General features: G+C 32.3%; 1 protein-coding gene across 2 annotated transcripts; it reads left to right on the top strand.

Moving 5' to 3' along the window:
• The first annotated feature begins 16 nt into the window (after window positions 1–16).
• On the top strand, window positions 17–22,733 carry LOC139488149 (uncharacterized). 2 transcript variants are annotated; one of them, XM_071273565.1, is made up of 4 exons: window positions 17–197; window positions 5,066–5,161; window positions 13,852–15,265; window positions 22,138–22,733. In XM_071273565.1, the coding sequence occupies exons 1-4, from the start codon at window positions 156–158 to the stop codon at window positions 22,428–22,430; spliced, it is 1,845 nt and encodes a 614-aa protein (XP_071129666.1). In that variant the 5' UTR covers window positions 17–155; the 3' UTR covers window positions 22,431–22,733. The 2 variants fall into 2 exon arrangements, with proteins under 2 accessions (XP_071129666.1, XP_071129667.1); XM_071273566.1 differs by lacking the exons at window positions 17–197; window positions 5,066–5,161 and adding an exon at window positions 9,888–10,239.
• Window positions 22,734–22,785: the final 52 nt, after the last annotated feature.

Genomic DNA, 22,785 nt, shown 5'->3' with positions numbered 1-22,785 from the left:
TAGGGCGAATTGGATTTTAGAATTATGACTAAAGCCTTAACATTATAAATGATAATTCACTGAAATGACCTAGGTATATATGTAATTGTCCAAATACTTAATTGAAGTAAATGTGATATAGGGACATACTATCGGAACATATTAAGAAGAGGAAAATGAAGTTAAAAGAGGTGAAGGATTTTTCAATGGCATTGCAGGTAATATTCTTATATCTTATATACATTAACCTTGTAAATTGCCAAATGATTTTAATAATTGCAAACGTTTCAAATGAATTCAGTTTCACGAATGGCTTTCTTAGCTTGTGCTCCCTCCAAAAAAGGACATCTGACTAAACTTTACCTAAGTTGATCTCTAATGAAACAGTAAAAAAAGAGGGGCGAAAGATACCAGAGGGAATTTCAAACCCATAGGTTGAAAATAAACTAAAAACGGCAGGGCTGAAAACGAAAAGACAAACAGACAAACAATAGTACACAAGACACAACATATACAACTAAAGACTAAGCAACACGAACCTCACCAAAAACTGGGGGTGATCTCAGGTGCTCCGGAAGGGTAAGCAGATCCCGCTTCAAATGTGGCATCCGTCGTGTTGCTTATGTTATTATGTCCTCATCAATGAAATAAGATGCACCTTGCTGAAATTAGTTATCAAAGGTACCAGGAATATAATTTTATACACTAGACGCGCGTTTCGTTTTTAGCTCACCTGGCCCGAAGGGCCAAGTGAGCTTTTCCCATCACTTGGCGTCCGTCGTCGTCCGTCGTCGTTAACTTTTACAAAAATCTTCTCCTCTGAAACTACTGGGCCAAATTAAACCAAACTTGGCCACAATCATCATTGGGGTATCTAGTTTAAAAAATGTGTGGCGTGACCCAGCCAACCAACCAAGATGGCCGCCATGGCTAAAAATAGAACATAGGGGTAAAATGCAGTTTTTGGCTTATAACTCAAAAACCAAGCATTTAGAGCAAATCTGACATGGGGGTAAAATTGTTTATCAGGTCAAGATCTATCTGCTTTCAAATTTTCAGATGAATCCGACAACCCATTATTGGGTTGCTGCCCCTGAACTGTTAATTTTAGGGAATTTTTGCTGTTTTTGGCTATTATCTTGAATATTATTATAGATAGAGATAAACTGTAAACAGCAATAATGTTCAGCAAAGTAAGATTTACAAATAAGTCAACATGACCAAAATGGTCAGTTGACCCCTTTAGGAGTTATTGACCTTTATATAGTCAATTTTTAACCATTTTTCGTAAATCTTAGTAATCTTTTACAAAAATCTTCTCCTCTGAAACTACTGGGCCAAATTAATCCAAACTTGGCCACAATCATCTTTGGGATATCTAGTTTGAAAAATATGTGGCGTGACCCGGCCAACCAACCAAGATAACCACCATGGCTACAAATAGAACATAGGGGTAAAATGCAGTTTTTGGCTTATAACTCAAAAACCAAAGCATTTAGAGCAAATCTGACATGTGGTAAAAGTGTTTATCAGGTGAAGATCTATCTGTCCTGAAATTTTCAGATGAATTGGACAACCTGTTGTTGGGTTGCTGCCCCTGAATTGGTAATTTTAATGAAATTTTGCCTTTTTTTGTTATTATCTTGAATATTATTATAGATAGAGATAAACTGTATACAGCAATAACGTTCAGCAAAATAAGATCTACAAATAAGTTTAAATGACCAAAATAGTCATTTGACCCCTTATTGAGTTATTGAGTTTATTTTTAACATTTTTCATAAATTTTTGTAAATTTTTAGAAAATATTTTCCACTGTAATTACTGGGCCAAGTTCATTATAGATAGAGATAATTGTAGCAACAAGAATGTTCAGTAAAGTAAGATCTACAAACATATCACTATCACCAAAACACAATTATGTCATGAATTTATCCGTGTCCATTGTTTAATATGCACAAGACCAAGGTGAGCGACACAGGCTCTTTAGAGCCTCTAGTTTTTAAGACTCATCAGTGACGCTCAGATCATAATAGTTATAAAGTGAAAGAAGTGCAAAGTTGAAGAGCATTGAGGACCGAAAATTAAAAAAAGTTGTTCCAAATACGGCTAATGGAAGTTCAAGATGATCTATAATCACCTACATAACAAAAACAAAAAACAAACACAACAAAACAAAACAAAACCCAATAAAATATAGTGTACACACTAAGCAGCCGCTACTCGTAACATTTAGGACAGCCGCAATATATAATAATGCATATTATTTGCACCTGTCAGGAATCTGATGTCTGCTTATGTGGTTCCCGTTTGAATGGTTTCACACTAGTAATTGTGGGGCCCTTTATATCTAGCTTGCTGTTCGGTGTAAGCCAAATCTCCGTGTTGAAGGCCGTACCTTGACCTATAATGGTTTATTTTTATAAATTGTTACTCGGATGAAAAGTTGTCTCATTGGCACTCATACCACATCTTCCTATATCTACATATGACTTCGTTGTGGATTTTTAGCAGTATTTTGGTAGATAATTGCAACTAAATTAATCACAGTACCTATTGTGTAAATCTTTTTATTCCTGGGTTTTGATCATTGTGACCTGTTCATGGTCATTTGCCCATGGAAATACTCAATGTTATTTAATGTTTTCTCCTTTGTGTTTAACCCTTTTCGTCGGCATTTGGATTTTTTTTATGATTAGTTGCTGATCACATATGTATGATGTTTGTGCTGATCGACTTGCTTATGATCTATGGTCATTGGTCTTAGTTAAATTATCATTGAAATTATAGTGTTCCTCTCCGTTTTCAACGTCTTAAGATACTAATATACTACCAGTATATTTTTTAAACTGTAAACAGTAATTTACAAATCATCTGGTTGACCTACTTATGACCTAATAATGTTCCGCTGGCTAATAAATTGTCATTAAAAACACGTTGTCTTCATTGATTTAAGTCTTATTTTTAAGATGTTGATCTGAATTTTGGTAGAGAATTATATATAATCATCAGATACAGATTATAAATTAGTTTCACTTGACATCGTATTGTCTTTTATAAGGCCAACTGACTCAAACAATTTCTTTTAAAGCAGTTTTCTTATCTGTTTTCAGCATGCTATTCGTTATGCATGTATAACTTTACAATAAGTGTCAAATTAGATACGAGTTCTGTGCTTATTAACTAGCGTTTGTTCAACTTAGAAAATTGCCTTGAAATTAAACCGTTCCTTCCCATTTTCTGTTTTCGGTAAAGATATTGAGTTGATATTTGGTTATCAAATTATCCAATGATTAATTACAAATCAGCTAAAGAGTTTCGTTCTGAATGACTGAAATGTTGGTCCTTTTACTCAAAATTCCAGGAAAATGACAATTGGTTCTCAATTTTTATTACAAACCGAGTTGCTATACATCTATGTTCCTGGTGACCTACTTTTGGCCTAATTATGGTCCTCAAACAGAAAACTAATGAAAGTTTCAGTTGTCATCTCCACTAAAGAGAGCTTCGTGAAGATAATGAGGTTACTGGTATATACTTATGTAATGAGAAATCACCTTTCACTAAATTGTTTGTTATGGTTGACCTTTTTGACAAATTACAGTCATATGGAACTTGGAAAAATGTCTTCAAAATTATCTTTGATCTCAGATTTCAGCAGATCATAAATATAACACGATTGTTTGCACCGATACCAATCTTAATATAGATCGAGTGCTTAAAAAATCCACGAAACTACACATTTTCTCCTGTCGAAGCTGTATATATGCTACTGTACAAATTGAAATCTAGTAAAAATCGGTATCAAATATCTACCATAAGAAAATCTAGTGGTAGATATTGGGATATCCATGTTTATACTGTTTAAGGAGTATCCGAGAGAGTATCCTGGGATATCCAGGTTTATACTGTTTAAGGAGTATCCGAGAGAGTATCCTGGGATATCCAGATTTATACTGTTTAAGGAGTATCCGAGAGAGTATCCTGGGATATCCAGGTTTATACTGTTTGAGGAGTATCCGAGAGAGTATCCTGGGATATCCAGGTTTATACTGTTTAAGGAGTATCCGAGAGAGTATCCTGGGATATCCAGGTTTATACTGTTTAAGAAGTATCCGAGAGAGTATCCTGGGATATCCAGGTTTATACTGTTTAAGGAGTATCAGAGAGAGTATCCTGGGATATCCAGGTTTATACTGTTTAAGGAGTATCCGAGAGAGTATCCTGGGATATCCAGATTTATACTGTTTAAGGAGTATCCGAGAGAGTATCCTGGGATATCCAGGTTTATACTGTTTGAGGAGTATCCGTGAGAGTATCCTGGGATATCCAGGTTTATACCGTTAAGGAGTATCTGAGAGAGTATCCTGGGATATCCAGGTTTATACTGTTTAAGAAGTATCCGAGAGAGTATCCTGGGATATCCAGGTTTATACTGTTTAAGGAGTATCAGAGAGAGTATCCTGGGATATCCAGGTTTTTACTGTTTAAGGAGTATCCGAGAGAGTATCCTGGGACTGAACAAGAAGTTTACTCGAATAAACAAAATCAAAGAATTATTTTGTTTATCTTTATAATGAAATAAACTGGTTAAATTCAAACAGTCAAGAGGTAGGGCCAATTTCTTATGAATTCATTTGACAGCAGAACCTTTTTCTAAAATTTCTTCATTTTTTTCTTAAATTCACAGTAAAAGTATTAGGTACTTTGATTTAGTGTACATGTATTTCAAGACATTTGCTCAAATTATAAATACCTTAAAATATATGATATTCGTTGAGTGTAGAAAAATATATATCGAAAGAGACAACGAGGGTACATGGACGCTCGAACGAAGTCTTGTAGGTAGAAGCTACTGAAGAAAAGAAAAACAGATAGTTTGTTTTTTTTGTCGAAAAACTTTAAACATGATCCGTTGTAGAGTACATTGTAATAAAAATCAAAAATCAGTTTACAATTACCACGAAAACAGGAGTAAATCTCGAATAGCCTCGTTTTCAATCCTGTTTTCGATAGTTTGCTTAAAAAATAATGTATTTTCCGTCTATGTACGAATATTGTATTTAAAAAAATGGCTATTTTACAGAACTTAGACCCCACCATCAGCGGAAGTCTAACAGACGATGAGGATGGAGATAAAAGAAACAGAGAACATAGTAATCTGGAATTTAGGTCCGCAAGAGTGAGTCATTATTTATTTTTTATATACTATTGATAAATTTTGTAACAGTTCGATTTTATTTATCTATCTCAATGTCCGATGTTATCGTATTCCATACAAAATGACTATATCTAGTACATTGGTCGTGTATTTTTATGATACTTGATTGTTTACATGTAAATTTCATCTTTTTGTTCAATGTGTATGGATTGTATACATGAAATCTTAATGAATTGTCCAGAACTTAACCGAAATGAAATGATAAAAGCTGTAATAAACCTAGTCTGGATGCTTTTGGTCTTTTTAGAACTTGATTTCCGGTCCGGTTTTCTGCTTGGTCACTTCTGTCAAGTTTATTTCAATATCCAAATGTAACAAGTCTTATTCTGATGAGCAATTAAAATAATTGAAAATATTTCTTCCAATAAAAAAAACTAACATATAATCGTAAGTGTTGCAATTTTAGGAGAATTTGGTTCTGCGTAAAGATCTGCCATAATAGCCACTGTTAAATGTATTCGTTACTCTTTAAACTCTTGTCGATTTTGGTGTTTGGCATATTGTAAGGACACCTATTTTTTGGTAAAGATTGTTTGTAGAACTTTATGTCATTTGGTTTTCAAAATATAGGTAAGTTGCTGTCTCGTCACTTCTTGTAATGGTTCGGTTGTGATATAGAGATGTGCGACACATCCACTCGTTCGCTGAGCATGCTGTTAAAAAGTTTCAGGATGTGACTCGCAGCCGAAATTATACAATATATCTTTTTATACAGAAACCTGATAATAGGTTATTATCGTTCTACGAAGCTTTTTTGTTTGTATTTCAGCTGCTCAATTGGCAATTTTCTCCTGGATATATTAGGGCGATTTCAAAACAGTTTTTAGTGCCATCTTTTCACAATTCTACCCGCGTAGCAAAGTTTTTTCGAGGTTTTAAGCTGCATTTTTGTCTGTAAATTTAGAGCATTAACATTGTCTTCTTCGGCATTTTTTTCATAATTAGATGACTTTCTGATTCTATGGATATACAAATTACATATTGATCAGTCTTCAGTTTACTATTCAGTTTAGGAAACTATAAAGACAATTCGGCAATAACATTCCACTTTAATACGGATCTAGACACCGTTCGTGAACACAGATCGTTGAAAATTGCATTGCATTGCCTCTATTTCATTACATATATTTACAATGGTGAACTGAATTGATTCGAGTACACACTTACAGTGCATTTAATTAAAATAAAATTTCTTGGTTCCTTCAGATCACAATAAACTTCATTTCAAATAGTTTTTCCAAGTGCATTTAATTAAATGTAAATTGTATAAGGCAAATCATATTTGACATGAAAGGTCTTTATCAAAATTCTACTTATCGACATTTTTTTTCTAGTAGAATGTTTTTTTTTTTTTTGTATTTTTGAAGTACCAGGGTTATTGGCTTGTCAATGTTTCATTGAATAAAATAATAAGTTAATCAATTTACAATTTACAGTTTTTGAAGCGTAAAATTTTTTTAAAATTCTAGCTATAGAGTCTCTTTTCAGTGGTTAATTACTGATATGAATCAGACTTTTTTTAGTGTTGTTGTATCATTCTCTTTTCTTGCAACTTTCAATAATTGCCACGTTCAATGACTGAAGCCGTAGAATCTTGAATGAAATATTGTCATATCCAATTAATAAGCAGAAAATAGTATACTCATTTCCCTCATTCACGTTCAGATACTGGTGAGCTGTGATGTTATAGTTTATGTCGGAATTTCTCCTCCACATCCGTGATTGAATTAAAGTATATAACTGTGCGTAAGCTTTATTTAAGTATTGGTATTGTCATCTGATAAAGTCATGCTGGTTCTAATATGCACAGATTCGCTGTTTTATTTTGGTCATTTTGGTCTCTTGTGGACAGTTGTCTCATTGGCAATCATACCACATCTTTTTTTTTATATGTACACAGGAAACATGATACTAGTTACTAACGTTAATCATTTCACGTAAATAGTCATCTTTTACTTTGTTCCCATAACAAAAAATGCCCGCGTTTACATAACACGAAACGGATGACCTTTTACAGCCATAAGTAAATAATCAAAAAGTATGTACCCCTTTTAACAGGGATGTTAATAAAAGAAATGTACTTTTCAAAGCGCAAATATAAAATTGCAATCCTGGTATCTATGATGAGTTTATTCAAACTGTAATAACCCACTTATTATTTGTTCGTTCACTAGCATTTAAAGTAATGATAGGTATTCAAACTTAAATGCTATGTGTACCTATATCAGTTTAGATGGAAATCAAAATCGTCATTTAAATTATAAAACTGTCAACTTTGAAATGGTAACACAATTCAATTAGTTGCGCTACTGATAGTAATGTATGATTTAAATGATATATCAACAAAACAAAATTGTAGACTAAGGGTGTTGACACGTTACAGAGATAAACATCAAACTGATAGGCAAATATAATATACAGTTATATACTAGGATGGTAAAGATATAGGGTAAACTCGAATGATACCCATAAGAATATTTCCTTTTTGATATATGTAACACTCTGTGATTTTCAGCTTGTAGAGCTACAATAACACAGTAGTCTTAGATTAGACTCAGTGTCAATTAATTGAGCATACAATACACAAAAAGAAGAATTGCTATTGCTTGTACTATTATGGTGAAATATGAAATAGTTTTTTGCCCTCAAATCTATATAAATTACTACAAATGAACTATTACTTTTGAATGAAGTATGAAAGCATACACTGCTTTGCAAAATAGTAAGAAAATACCAGACGCTCCAATACTGTGACCCTAGTGCCTACTACGGTACACCTATGTTGTCCCATGCACCAATAGTTATATCTTGAAGAACAAGATCGCATCAGATGCATTCATTAACATAGTGCCCGACCCATTTTAAATGTAACATTGACACAATATAGAAATATTATAACCTTGACCAAGATCAGGGTTACAGTTAAGAAGAACTTACTACATTTTCATAAAACTGTACGAGTAATACTTGAATCCATGTAGCATATCTTTTCTCAATTGACCAAAGGTTGCGTCACGACTGTAAAATTAATCATAAGATCTCATAAGGGTTTTTGTCACCGCTGATGTTTCATCGAACATATTTCAGGGCAATATAATTACCTGAATCCAAGTCTTCTCTATCCAATGGTTTCCCATGACTCCATTATGAGTGTGATATGACCTTTAATCAGATCCTATGGATAGTCATATCCGTGTGACAAGCTCTGGAATTGTGAATTTGGTGACTTTTCTGAACAGCTTTTTTTTGCATGCCCAAATCATATATAACGGAGACAGAAATAAAATTTGGCAAAGCATTCAGCTCTGTTCAGGGTAACATCGAATGTAATTTGGGTTCATCAAACCTGTTTAGTGCCGATCCAAAAAACAAAAGATCATTTATGCATGAATGTGACCTACCGAATTAGACTATTTACCGGATTTGATATCACATAAGCAACACGACGGGTGCCACATGTGGAGCAGGATCTGCTTACCCTTCCGGAGCACCTGAGATCACCCCTAGTTTTTTGGTGGGGTTCGTGTTGTTTATTCTTTAGTTTTCTATGTTGTGTCGTGTGTGCTGTTGTTTGTTTGTCTTTTTCATTTTTAGCCATGGCGTTGTCAGTTTGTTTTAGATTTATGAGTTTGACTGTCCCTTTGGTATCTTTCGTCCCTCTTTTTTAACAACATAGTTTTACTTTTGTTACAGTTCAGTGTTTCTGTTGTTCTGTTGCTTTCCTCTTATAGCTGATGTGTTTCCCTCGGATTAAGAGTCCTGGTATCTATGATGAGTTTATTTCAAAGCCGTAAATTTGTTTTCTTTCAATCGAGTTATGACTTTTGAACAGTGGTTACCACTGTTGCATTTATTTACAATTTAGATTTTTTTCTGACGTACTCAGCACTTCGATGTTGACTTGAATATCAATTATATGGTAATTTTTATAAATTTTCTTTTACGAAACTTTGAATTTTTCGAAAAACTAAGGATAAAAAAAGTAATATGGCACAACTTTTTTGAATTTTGGGTCCTCAATGAACTTCAACTTTGAACTATTTTGGCTTTATCACTATTTTGATCTGAGCGTAACTGATGAGTCTTATGAAGACGAAACGCGCGTCTGGCGTACTAAATTTTAATCCTGGAACCTTTGTGATAACTAGGTATATATTTATAAACAATGTGTCCATCTATTTGTCTAAGATAATGATATACCATTTAATCAAAGGAACCGGATAAATTAGAAATACAGAAGTTTTAAATAAACTATAGATGAGCATCTTTATTTTAAAAATGTTCGATATAATTAAGATTCTATTTAAACATAATATAAAACAAAACAAAACAAAACAAAACAAAACAAAACCCCAGAATAAATAAAAAATATAATGTAAAATACAACTTTTTACCAATCATTTTGCATCGATTTGTCTTTTCTGAAAAAATAAACAACGATTTTTTTTTATTTGGTGTGCTCTGTATCAAGATAACATCGATACCGAAAGATTCACAGAACAGATTTGTGATTTTCTTTACTTTTAAATATTAGCCCATACCAATTATAGACTCATATAATTTCTCCTGCAGAGCTAGTTTGGTAAAATAACGAGCATGTATTTATTTGTCCTTCGTGTTATGTTTTTTTGTACTGTACACCCAAAAATGTTATGTTATCGTATAATCTATCCTTTAACTAACATTAAATAAATACTGTAATTCTCAGTGGTGTAAATATTTAATTTTCTGAAACGTTTTCGTAGCAAGACGCTCTCTATGACACTTTATACGGTTAAATCAATCATTACTTTAAAGACAGTGAATTCGACCACACGAATTAAATTTACAGTCGTACGCTGTAATTGATTTTGGATATTTGGTATAAAAAGAAATTTAGATGATGACATGCTAGTTATTGGCCTGTCTTTTATAAGTTGTCGATATCATGTTGGATTTAATTCACTGTGATAAAAACATTTGTGAAATTCTCGGTGTAATTAACACGGATTGATGATACGAAAGATACTTAACTAATTATATTAAAGATGAATCTGAAGGTAGGTTGACGGTTGTAGAAATACACGAGCCATTATTTATGTTTCCATGTTTTGATGATCTGTTTTGATAAGATATTGTTTTGAAATCCGGTTTCAAGCACACTACGATTTTATCAAATATTAACACGCGATATATTTTTTTAATGTTGTTTTCAGTTTCATTCATATATGTCTCTGATTCTATCCATCGTCATTTCAGGCTTCCTGTAGTGTCGTTGGTAAATACAATAACTCAATCTATTTATCAACTGAAGCTTCATTGACAACAGTATCAATTGAAATATACAATTTCTTTAATAAACGTCTTAATTTTATGTAACTGTAAGTCGTTTATCGTGAGTTCAGTTTGACGTCCTATCTTTAAATACTATTGAAAAAAACTAAGATGTGCCCCCTCCCCCTTTTTAACTTGTCAGAAACAACCGCTTTTACCAAAGATGTACCTAGCATAAACTAAACAAATGGGTTTCTCTTGTCTCTATCTATAACAAGAATCAAGCTCTCATTAATTAAAGATAGAATAGAAAGGAAAGTTTAAAATTCATTTGACCGATGCTATTTTTTTTTTGCCAGTCAATTATTACTTAGAGTTCGTATGATTAATTAGCAGTTGAATGTTGCAATGTTATTCAGATGTATAATATGCTTGGTTGATTGAACAAAACTATACCACTTTGCGGGAGTCGATTTCTATCATTATTTTTATTTATTGTATAAATTTTATGTTTTTTTTTTTTTATTATTTAAAAGATTTCATTTTTACGACCAATTACATATAAAAATCAATGATAAGTGAAGTTTTTTATGAATTTCATATCATTAATAAATGGAGATAGTGAAATATTTTTTGCCATGTTTCTACTTAGGGTTGTCTAAGACATAGCTGTAAGCCAGCTGATTAGACTTTTTAAGGTGCGAATACAGCAGCTGATTCTTTGATTATAAGTATTTACTTCCGGTATCAATCGTAGCAACCATTATCATCTGCAACTGTTTGGAATGAAACTGCAAAAAATCGTTAAAAACTTGACAACGTCGTAACTGATACGTTGTTTAATCAATGGCTGTAAGTGTTCAATTGTTCCTTTTCTAAAGTATTTTATTGGCTTAGTTAAAAAAGAAACGAAGAATTTAAATGAAATTCTGACGAAAGCATTTAGAAATGCTGAATGTGTGCTTTTTAAGTTGACATAGTGTTATGCAATTTTATTGAAGAGTTTTATATATTGTGAAAATTATTACACAATTGTAATCAAATCATTTATACAAGACAAGGCATCGAATTGATATAACCAGCTATCAACACTATTGTTATACAAGTAAGAGGTTTAACTAGCTATAAAACCAGGTTCAATCCACCCTTTTCTACATATGCAAATACCGGTACCAAGTCAGGAGTATGACAGTTGCTATCCATTCGATGTGCTTGATCTTTTGATTTTGCCATTTCGTTAGGGACTTTCTTTTTTTAATTTTCCTCGGAGTTCAGTATTTTTGTGATTTTATTTTTTGCATTGGATACAACACCAGCTTTTGAACGATGACAGAAAAAACAACATATGATAAAGTTAGTTTAAGGCGACTGTTTTCAAAATTTTACTAGAATTGCTTACAATTATCAACTTGCACCATACAGAACAGGCGACGTGTATAAAGTTTCATAACAATAAAATATCAGAAAAAAACATATCTATAATTCAGTATATTCAATATGATCAAGAAAATGATAAATAAAAATGTATATGGCTTAATGCTATTGACAGTTTGGAATACACGGCGGTGCACACAGGTAAAACTAGTCAAATTGATGCCAAGTATTAAAACGTCATCATTCTGACTAACATCTCAATTGACAAACCTATTCTTACCTACTCAGTTTAAAGAAAATGAAGTAGTTAATATAGTACAGTAAAATGGAAAAATAATGATTCAAGTTGTGTTACCGCATTTAAAATTTAATTTAATAGTTCAATCTTTCGTGCAAATAGTCTCGCATGTTGCTATAGACTTTAATAATAACGATTTGAGTATCATTGTTGATATTAAATATTTACTTATATAATTCTATATGGCGTTGATAACCATAAAAACAACAAACGACATAAGTAGCTACTGAATTCCAACTTTCATTGGAGAATGTCTATGTCAACGACCACGAACACATCAAGTTCAAATACGTCTCCATTAGTTAATGCTTTACATTGTATCTCAGTCAACTAAGTCGTATTATATTTACAATATAAAATTGTTTACCAGAGACTTCGTAAATTGAAATGAATTTTAAATATCTCAGATGAAAAAAGAAATTTCAATCTTTAATTTTTCTTCAGGTTGAGGGCATAAAGGTGAACGTCTTAGCCGACTATACGGCATGGATTTTTCTCATTGTTGAAGACCGTACGGTTACCTAAAATTGCTTGCATCAATTCTTTTGAACTTTGGTGGATTGTTGTCTTATTGGCAATGACATCATCTCTCTCTATTTTTATATTCTGTCGTTTGACCAGCAAAATTTAAATCGATATGCTGGTAAATGAAGCCGTAAATGAAATGTCATTTTACATAACTTTTAACTGCACGTCAGAAAAACAGATTTTACTTACAAAAAATGTTATTAATTTAGTGGAAAAGTCAACGGTTGATAGGGGACAATTTTGGTTGACATTTTTATCAATAGTTGAACCGACCTGCACCTGCCTTTGAAATATCTGCAAGTTTGGTATTTTAAATCAAATTGACTTAATTGGTTTAAATCTAAGCTTCCTATCTCCCAATCAAAAGTCAAACATTCTAGCCTTTAATCTCCATTGCTTAACAGTGAGAAATAATTTGAGATAAACGGTGACATTATCAACTTTTATAATATGATTGATATGTTGTTTAACGGCAGCAATGCTTAAGCTATGTTTATTTTGTGGATAATAAATTAAAATATTTAATCAATTGATTTTCTCCTGTTTATTTGTTCCATTGAAAAGCATTTGGCATCTTTTTGTATGAACTTAACGTTATAATCAGATTATTCTTAAAATTGGAAAGAGACCTCAGAAACCTTTCCGACCAAAACCTGTATTATATTATCTTTTGCTATAAGTAATGATTACAGTACATATAAGTTCAAGGTACAATAATTTCTCATAAGAGTTTGGAGAGTTAATTTGCTCTTTCCTGTGTGAGTTTCTACATATACTTTTTGTAGCATTTGATAGCATTTTAGGCACGGTATCGACAACTGTTTTTTTTTAATTAAATTACTTTTTGATAACGTCAAGTTATTTTTTAACAATTGAAAATGTTACAAATATTTCTTTCATGTCATGTCAGAAATATTTATTAAAAAAACGTACCTAAATGTATAATACATATGTTATTCAGTTGTTTAAGAATCATTTTCTGTAGGGTTTTTATTTCATTTTTTTTAACGGCGGTTCAATATTAATTGATAACCCTCTTCTCTTGAACGAACACAACTTTACATTTTTTCAGTAAAGACTGCAATAAACTATAATTAATAGTTGCATGCATTAAGTCTTTGAAGCGTCAAAAAATAATTATGTCTTCAATAATATACAGTTTTAAGCGTATTTATTATCAAATTAATGATTATTTCAGCTTCGACCAATTTTGGATTGTCGGATGCCGACACTGGCGACAAAGACTGCCTTTCTATTACCGGCCCTCGATGACATGTCTAAGCTTCACAGAAGGTCTATGGCAGTACAACAGCTTGAGACAAATCCACCACGAAGTCTTGCAAAGCTACGACATTCAATATCTTCTGAAATAAAAGGACTTTCGAAAAAACTTTCACGTTTGGAGAGAAACTATTATGGTGTCGGTAAAAGCCTGCAACATGAAGTAGAAAAAAGTATACTTCGATTAAAAGGAGTTTTACGCATGTTAAACATCAGCGAATTTTCCTCAAAGGCGTCTCTAGAAAAAGCAATCAAAGATGGTTCTGATGCAGAAAAATATAAAGGCGATCCTAACAATATTTCTCTGATAAAAGAATTATATGGCAAAATACAAACCTTTATGCCAAGCAAATTTACTGACTTGATAGAAACGTGCACAAATATCAAAACACTGCTTGAAAAGTATTGTGTAAGTTTCTATGATCCAGAAACAGACCATTACTTGGAAACGGCAGCTCATTACCAACAACAGATTGAAATTTGGATTGAAACAATCAGTAAGAGTATTACAAACATTAAAAAGCTTCAGAAGAACTACCAGGATATCATGATTCACCATACTCAGTTCACTCCACCAGTTTTGGCATTTTGTCAAAAGAATGAGTGCGAAAATGTTCCAGTGGTTTTGCTCTTTGCAGACGGCTGTACAAATATAAAAGCTGTGATGTCTGTTGCCAATAATTGGATTCAGGCTGATCAGAACTATCCCGTATTTCTACGCAATGACATAGACGATTTAGATCGACAGCGAGAAGAAAAGGTTCGCTTACTGAGAGACGCGAAAACAAAATATCACACGCTGACTTATAAATTAAGCCAATCAGAAATAGAGTATGACAAAGCATTGACTGAAATGGAAACATGGAAAAACAAACAAGAGTCGATGAAAGACGAAGCAGATAATCTTCGAACCCTCTCGATTGAACTTCAGACAGAACTTGAATTCAAGGAATATAGGAAGAAAGAATTAAGGAAACGAGAAAGTGAATATTCGCAGGAAACCTATATTGAAACATATGAAATGTTGACTGATGAAATTCATTATGCCAAGGAAAAAATGCCACCATTAAAAAGACAATTAGCGGCAGTTCAATATAAGCTTGAATGGATGACACAGAAAGAAAATCTGGTAAAAAGGATGGGTAAAGAAATCAAAGATATGAAAAAGGAATTGATTGACATCAGAGTGGACAGGGAAAGGAAAGAGGAAGAATTTGAGCAGCTGGATAAGGCTCTAGATTTAGCCAGACGAATACATCGATACAAAACGAGCACTGACGTCACTGAAAAAATATTTTTCAGCCTTCCAATTGGACAAAAGAAAGGAAAAGGTAAACAAGAAATTATTCAATTAAATATCTCGAACACTACTTTCAACTTCCCTTTAAAGATTTTCGGTTTCTTAACAAATTTCCTGAAAATCATGGACTGATAGATAAAATCGAAGATCCAACCTGGGTTTGCATAAATTCACATAAACGAGAAATGCAAAATTTAACACTTGTTATTATGTTCTTTATGCAAGGTTTTTAATAATGCAAATGAGTTCAATATAAACATCTATTTTGACAAGGTATCAATAAAGGCAACAGTAGTATACCGCTGTTCAAAACTCATAAATCCATGGACAAAAAACAAAATCGGGATAACAAACTAAAACCGAGGGAAACGCATTAAATATAAGAGGAGAACAACGACATAACACTAAAATGTAACACATATAGACAAAATCCCACGAGAATAACAAATATAACATATATATATAACATCAAAACCAAATACATGAATTTGGGATAGACAAGTACCGTGACACGTCTTATCGCAATGTGAATTTATACTCAAAAATAAGAGAAAACAAACGACACAACGTTATAATGTAATACACACAGAAACGAACTATAATATAACAATGACCATATTCCTGACTTGGTACAGGGCATTTTTAAAGGAAAAAATGGTGGGTTGAACCTGGTTTTGTGGCATGCCAAACCTCGCACTTTTATGGCCATGTGAAATATAACATCAAAATGACAACACAGGACTACAATATAAATAAATTGGAGAACACAATTGACAAAGAATCACACGAACAACAGCCAACAAAAGGCAACAAGTTCAAAATTTTAATACGCCAGAAGTGTATTTTGTCCACACAAGACCTATGTGTGACGCACAGATACAAAAGTTTGAAAGCCGAAACGAGTACAAAGTTGAACAGCATCGAGGACCAAAAGATCAAAAAGGTTGTGCCAAAAACGGCAAGGGTTTTCTGTTAAGTTACCAGAAAATCCCTATAATTTAGAGTAATTTATACTTTTGCAAACAGTAAATTTAATAAAATGAATATTCAAAAGATGTACATGATAAAGCTGAAGTATTAACTAATTACAGGAAACAACTGAAATACATTTACATAACCAGACATTTGAAACACAAAAGTAGACACATCCGAATACGTTTAAACCTCTACGCCAAGCAGAATGTAAGGTTTAAAAACATAGACAGTATAAAACTACTTTAGACTAATTAACAAATCTCGTCAGTCGATTGAGCATGATAACACTTATTTGCAGTTGAAATAAGTACAGTGTTTGAGAGCTAGTTAAGATCTCAACAAATGTACCGTAATTAAAAGAATCATATCACGTTACGCGGTATACTTGTGTCAACACATAAATGCTTTATCGAATTCATCAGTAAACATGAATGAAAAAGATCAACCTTGTTACACATTCTGAAATTTTGTTGACGTAAGGATTGTAAAGAAACCTGGTTATATATCTCTTTTAAACAATATATTCAATTCAATCATTTCCATCGAGAGATTTAGAATCTGGGTTCTGGCAAATGCTTAATGAATAGACTCAATAATCGTAAATGTGCATATCATCATGATTACTGTGAATGGAAAATTTGTGAATTTGCTTTAAACACATTTCCTTTTAGAAAAAATACTCTGAAAAGAAGAGTAGAAACATGCCTCATCACAATACAATATAAACCAGTCAATCAATCGAACATGTTTTTTCAAAATACATAATAACAAAAACTACACTGACAATGATAGTTGTAGTGTAAATTTAGCATATAATTGATATAATCTTTTTATTTTATGCTATGTAATCCTATGTAAGGATAAACAGTTTATAGAATTTCCAACAGTAGAAACTTATCACAGATCAATTATGTAACATATTATGAAGCTTTTTCGGAATTCTTCAAATGGTACGAAAACCTTGATGTCCGTCGATATAATAGTTAAGAAATATAATACGTGTTTTATCAATTTTTTTCTTCAGCCGACTATAGATAGAATCTCGTTTTCAGTTAAATTGATTTATGACAATTGAACAGTAGTATACTACTAATGCCTTATTTATATTCCCGACTTTATTTTTATGAGAACAAATAGGTCTATACTTTGTTTTCAAATATACCCTAAGACGGTGAACGAACACGTGGTAGTATACAAAACAGTAGATAAAAAACTACAAAAAAAAATTGTTTGAATGTAGGTTGTCCGAAATTGTTGAAAGATTTTGCCCCACTAGTGGCACCTATATATCGTGTTGCGTATGTCAGGTTTAAATTGCGTGTCAAGTTCAATGATGTCATCAACGAGGCAAATAGTGAATTGGATAAAGCTACGAGTTGAAATAAAATCGGTAGGCATCAGCATCAAAGTTATTTCCGAGCAGTCATTCAAACTATGAACACTTTTAGAGATAGTACGCAAGCTTCCCCATTAAAGGAAAACAACACTATATATATTGCATGTGTCAGAAGTACTTATATCAGAAATGTTCAGACACAAACATTTGAAAGAAAGTTTATGAATGAAAAAGTGGACACATTGGTCGCTATGGGACCAAGATGAATCTAAAAAGAATAGCTTCATTCATCTATGGTCGACTTTTCTGTTGGTTCTAAGTAATTTCTATTTTTCAACGGGGAGTGATATTTTATAGAAGAATAAATGTTATTAACAATGTCAGTACCAAAACACTGACGTTTGAACTGACTATATCCTACACCAGTAGTGGAATATATCCAGTGCAAGTAAATAAATAGCCCTTTATGCATTTAAATGAAGACACACTCTCATGTACGAAACAACCTTCTGTCAAGAAAATCATATTAAGAAATATAAGCCCTGGTATATCAAACCAACTGGGAGCGTCAGTAGTTATCAAAGGTACCAGGATTATAATTTAATACGCCAGACGCGCGTTTCGTCTTCATAAGACTCACCAGTGACGGATCAGAAGAGTTATAAAGCCTAACAAGTACAAAGTTGAAGACAATTGTGATTTAAAAATGAACGGGTTTTTTTTTTGTTTATTTTTTTTGTTTTGTTTTTTTAAATTGAATGTTAAACGCATACATTGTTTTTTAATTATTTATGTGTTCAGCCAACAGTATCAGTTCCTGTAAAACTTAATTATCTTATTACACAATGATACCATGTTAATCAATTATTTTGCTATTTTTGTTCGTTAATTAATCAGCGTATTCTGGACAAATCATTTGAAATTAAGTTAGATCTACCGAACTTATACTAGTAGTGATGGTTTAGAATTAACCTCGTGTTTATTATAAAAGCAGGTCTCATTATCAGATGATATGTGTTAAAACGGCTACAGTGCTATTTAAAAAGAATTTCGTTTAGTCTGTGCTACTTCAGTCCATTTCGACTGTTTAATTTTAAGTTATTTGGTTTAAGAGATGTAATGTTTGAAAGATACAGAATATTATTTTGGATTTTCTTTAGAAAAGTCTGCTAGATTTCAAAAACATCTTTGAAATGTATAATATTTAATGATTATCGAATTTCTTTGTTCAAATTAAAGAACTGAAATGTGAGTATATACATGTAAACATCGATCCAATTTCTCAAGAAAAATAAGCTTATGTTCAAAATGAATAATTATCCCCAGTGATGGTGTCATGTGTGCATGTTACTTATATATTATAATAACCTGGAACTCATTATAGTTTTGTTCTGGCATAACAAAATAACAAGTACCTGCTCGTGTAATTTAAATGTGTGTTTTCCTTGTTATGTTTCATTACTAATGCAGTTGAGCAATCCAAATTGTAAAATTTGCTATATATAGTTATTTCTAAATATAATTTTACTAACTGTATGTTAATAACAAATATTGACAATCAATTTGCTTCATGGTTTGGGTAATTTTTCTCGTCTCTAGAATGCCAGAAAAATAGCAAACACGATTAGTATGAAACAGAATGTGTTGTTAAATATTTTTATTCTACTGTTTACGTATCAGTTTTTGTAAAGTTGCTATCTAATTAGTTTCTTAATTCTACATGGAACAGGACTAATTCATCCACCTGCTATGATTTTTCGTTGTTGTTCTGCAGTTTGTTTGTTGTGACGACTATTACATATGATTTGTTTGTGTGTTTCTCTGTAATGGGTATTCGTGTGTGTGTTTATTCTGTATTTCTGTCACGTAGTGTTGTCCTTTTAGCGATTTTTTTTAACATTGTCATCTAAAGCGGGAGGTTTGGCTAACCTTAAAACCAAGTTGTACCCACCTTTATTTCTTGAAATATCCTTTACCAAGTCAGGAATATGGTAGTTGTTAACAAATAGTTCGTTTCTATGTATGTTGGTGCTTATTTTTGTTGCACGATAGTGGCCCTGTTGTTCGTTTGTTTTCCTCTTATAGCTGATGTGTTTTCCTCGATTTTGGTTTGTAACCCGGATTTGTTTTATCTCAATCGGTTTATGACTTTTGAACACCATTATACTACTGTTCACTTTATTTTTTATCAGTCAGAAACGATGTGCGTCAACAGTTTTTAGCTCACCTGGCCCCAAAATGTGTCCTGTAACTCTGCCAACCAACCAAGATGACCGCCATGGCTAAAAATAGAACATAGGGGTAAAATGCAGTTCTTGGCTTATAACTCAAAAACCAAAGCATTTAGAGTAAATCTGACAGGTAGTGAAATTGTTGATCAGGTCAAGATCTATCTGCCCTGGAATTTTCAGATGAATCAGATAACCGGTTGTTAGGTTGCTGCCCCTGAATGGGTAATTTTAAGGAAATTTTGCTGTTTTTTGTTATTATCTTGAATATTATTATAGATAGAGATAAACTGTAAACAGCAATAATGTACAGCAAAGTACATGAAGTAAGACCTAAAAATAAGTCAACATGACCAAAATGGTCAGTTGATCCCTTAAGAAGTTATTGCCCTTCATAGTCAATTTTTAACAATTTTCATAAAATTTGTAGATTTTCACTAACATTTTCCGCTAAATCTACTGGGCCAAGTTTATTATAGAAAGAGATAATTGTAAGCAGCAAGAATGTCTAGTAAAGTAAGATCTACAAACACATCACCATCACCAAAACACAATTTTGTCATGAATCCATCTGTGTCCTTTGTTTAATATTCACATAGACCAAGGTGAGTGACACAGGCTCTTTAGAGCCTCTAAAAACTTATTCTTGTTGCAAAAGTACGCTCTCGTTTCTTTCTTTCATGCATGACATGTTTCGATTTGAAATTCAGCAACAAGCCGTCAGTCACTTTAATTTGAATAAGAGACGCATATTGCCCGAAACCTTAATGAGCAGCGTGTTACTCTTCTTTATTTTTAAATTTTTAATGTTTGGCAAATAATTACCTTTGAACAGCATTTTCAATATTCTTATTTTGATCAGTATTTTGGGGGAACTAACTTACATTGAGTTCAACATTTTCGTCGCTTAGAATAAATTACTGGATGTTTATTGTAATTTTAGGGTCATATAGGAGCAAATTATAAACACAATATCAATTATTAAACTTGTCAATGTTATTTTTATAGTGATTAAGATTATAACACAATGTTGACTGATGTATCCCTATAGATTGTTAACGATTTTACCTATTATGTCAGTTTGTTTTGTTCACGAATCATTGCCAATATAATGGAATTTTATGCGACTGGCATACAGTAAGAGGTTAAGCAAACCCACCATTTTCTACATAAGAAGATGCCTGTACCAAATCAGGAATATGACAGATGTTGTCCATTCGTTTCATGTGTTTGAGCATTTGATTTTGCCATTTGATTAAGGTGTGACAGCACTAGTTCGGTCCCGGTCAGACACCACATACAATAAAGTAGTACATATTTAACACACAATTGTTCCTACGCATCGGTGTAACTTTCAAAATATGTATAAAATTTAGGAATGTTGGTATCAAATGAAAGGTAAATTACTGGTGATTATTGTAGAACATTTTTTGACTTATAATTTTGAATAATAAACAAATTTTCAAAGAAAGGACATTTGGCCAGTTTGTCAGATCTAAAGTACCTATTTGGTACATTTGAAAGTCCAGGAAAAAATTGATCGTAAGTAATAAGGAATAAAGAAATGTGTATGACTCACGAGCATTTTTACTCTCAAGATTTTTTGTGAAAAGGGCCGCAGTTCTTTCGTATATGCTATTCAAGGTATGCTGGTTTTTTTTAGTACAAGACACCATACAGTGTTGCTTTGACATGGCATGATTGTGACTTTATTTGAATTAAAAAAAAAGAGAAAAGTGCCTGCTTGAAATTGAGCAATTGAACATAGATAGTAATGGGGCCATGAATTAGTAGTGTACTTCCTTAAGGACTTTCAGTTTTGAATTTTCCTCGGAGTTCGGTATTTTTGTTATTTTACTTTTTATAGTAAATGGGGTTTCCAAGCCAGAGGTCAGGGGATGTATGTTACATTGCTCGCTTAGTTTATCGATCAAAACTGATATGAGTTTCTTTTGAATGAAAACGATTTTATACTAGTGGCACATTGTTCTTTAATATAAGTTTGATTAACCTATGACCCATTCTTTATGCACTTTACTTAAATGAAAAACTACCATTTTAAAACCATATACATATGATATAATAAAAAAGATATTGCGTTTAAAAATACTAGTAAAAGTTTGAAATCAAATACAATACTTATAAATTAGGTTGTATTCTTATTAGTCGTTCGCTCTGTAATATTAGACAGGTTTCTGGTCAATAAACAGATTTTTGATCGAGGGAATAGGAAGATCTAATTACAAGTTTATGAATGAATAATCGACAGTTGAAACTTGTTCAATGGTACCAGGAAGAAAAGCGGCAAAAATTGAAACCATGTATTTAAAAATAAGGTGTATAATTTGCATTCATCTTTTTCAGATAAACTCGCCAAGGCTTGTGAAACTATTAGTGAATACATAGATCAAGATTGGATGTTGCTTTATAGGCAATTACCATTTTATCCAAAACGAGGTTCTCATACTATAGAAAAAGACATTAGCGACATCAACACTGATGGTGCTCGTGGTCCTTCAGAGAACAAAGCAGTAGCAGCGCTAAAACGTTGGAGAAGACATCACACACGAGCTAAAAAGGCTGACTTAATGGATGCGCTGAAAAAGATCCGTAGACATGATGTTTTAAGCCATATTGAAAATTCTGAGATGGAATAGAAATGATGCCATGATTTTTTTATAATAACAACTAAAATCGAACTTTTTTATGACAAAAAAAATCAATCAACTTGTATTCAATGTGTATATAATATTGCACCCTGAGCTCTATATACGCTATTGAAGAATGATATTTTTTATATTAACAGATTACATTACCTTGAGACTTTCATTTCTTTTGACAGTTGTATTTAGGGTCCTGTAGTATCATTCGTTTATTCTATGCATTGAAAGTGCTATAATTATGTTTTCTTTTCATGACTTTTGTACTTTTATAAGTTAATAAAAAATAAAAGCATATTATATACTTGTTGTTTACCCGGAAGACTTTAAAGAAACAACCTTTGTTATATAT

The sequence above is a fragment of the Mytilus edulis genome, chromosome 9 (assembly GCF_963676685.1).
Source record: "Mytilus edulis chromosome 9, xbMytEdul2.2, whole genome shotgun sequence".
Taxonomy (NCBI): domain Eukaryota; kingdom Metazoa; phylum Mollusca; class Bivalvia; order Mytilida; family Mytilidae; genus Mytilus; species Mytilus edulis.
The sequence above is the reverse complement of the archived record's forward strand: the minus strand, read 5'-3'. Positions and strand labels throughout refer to the sequence as shown.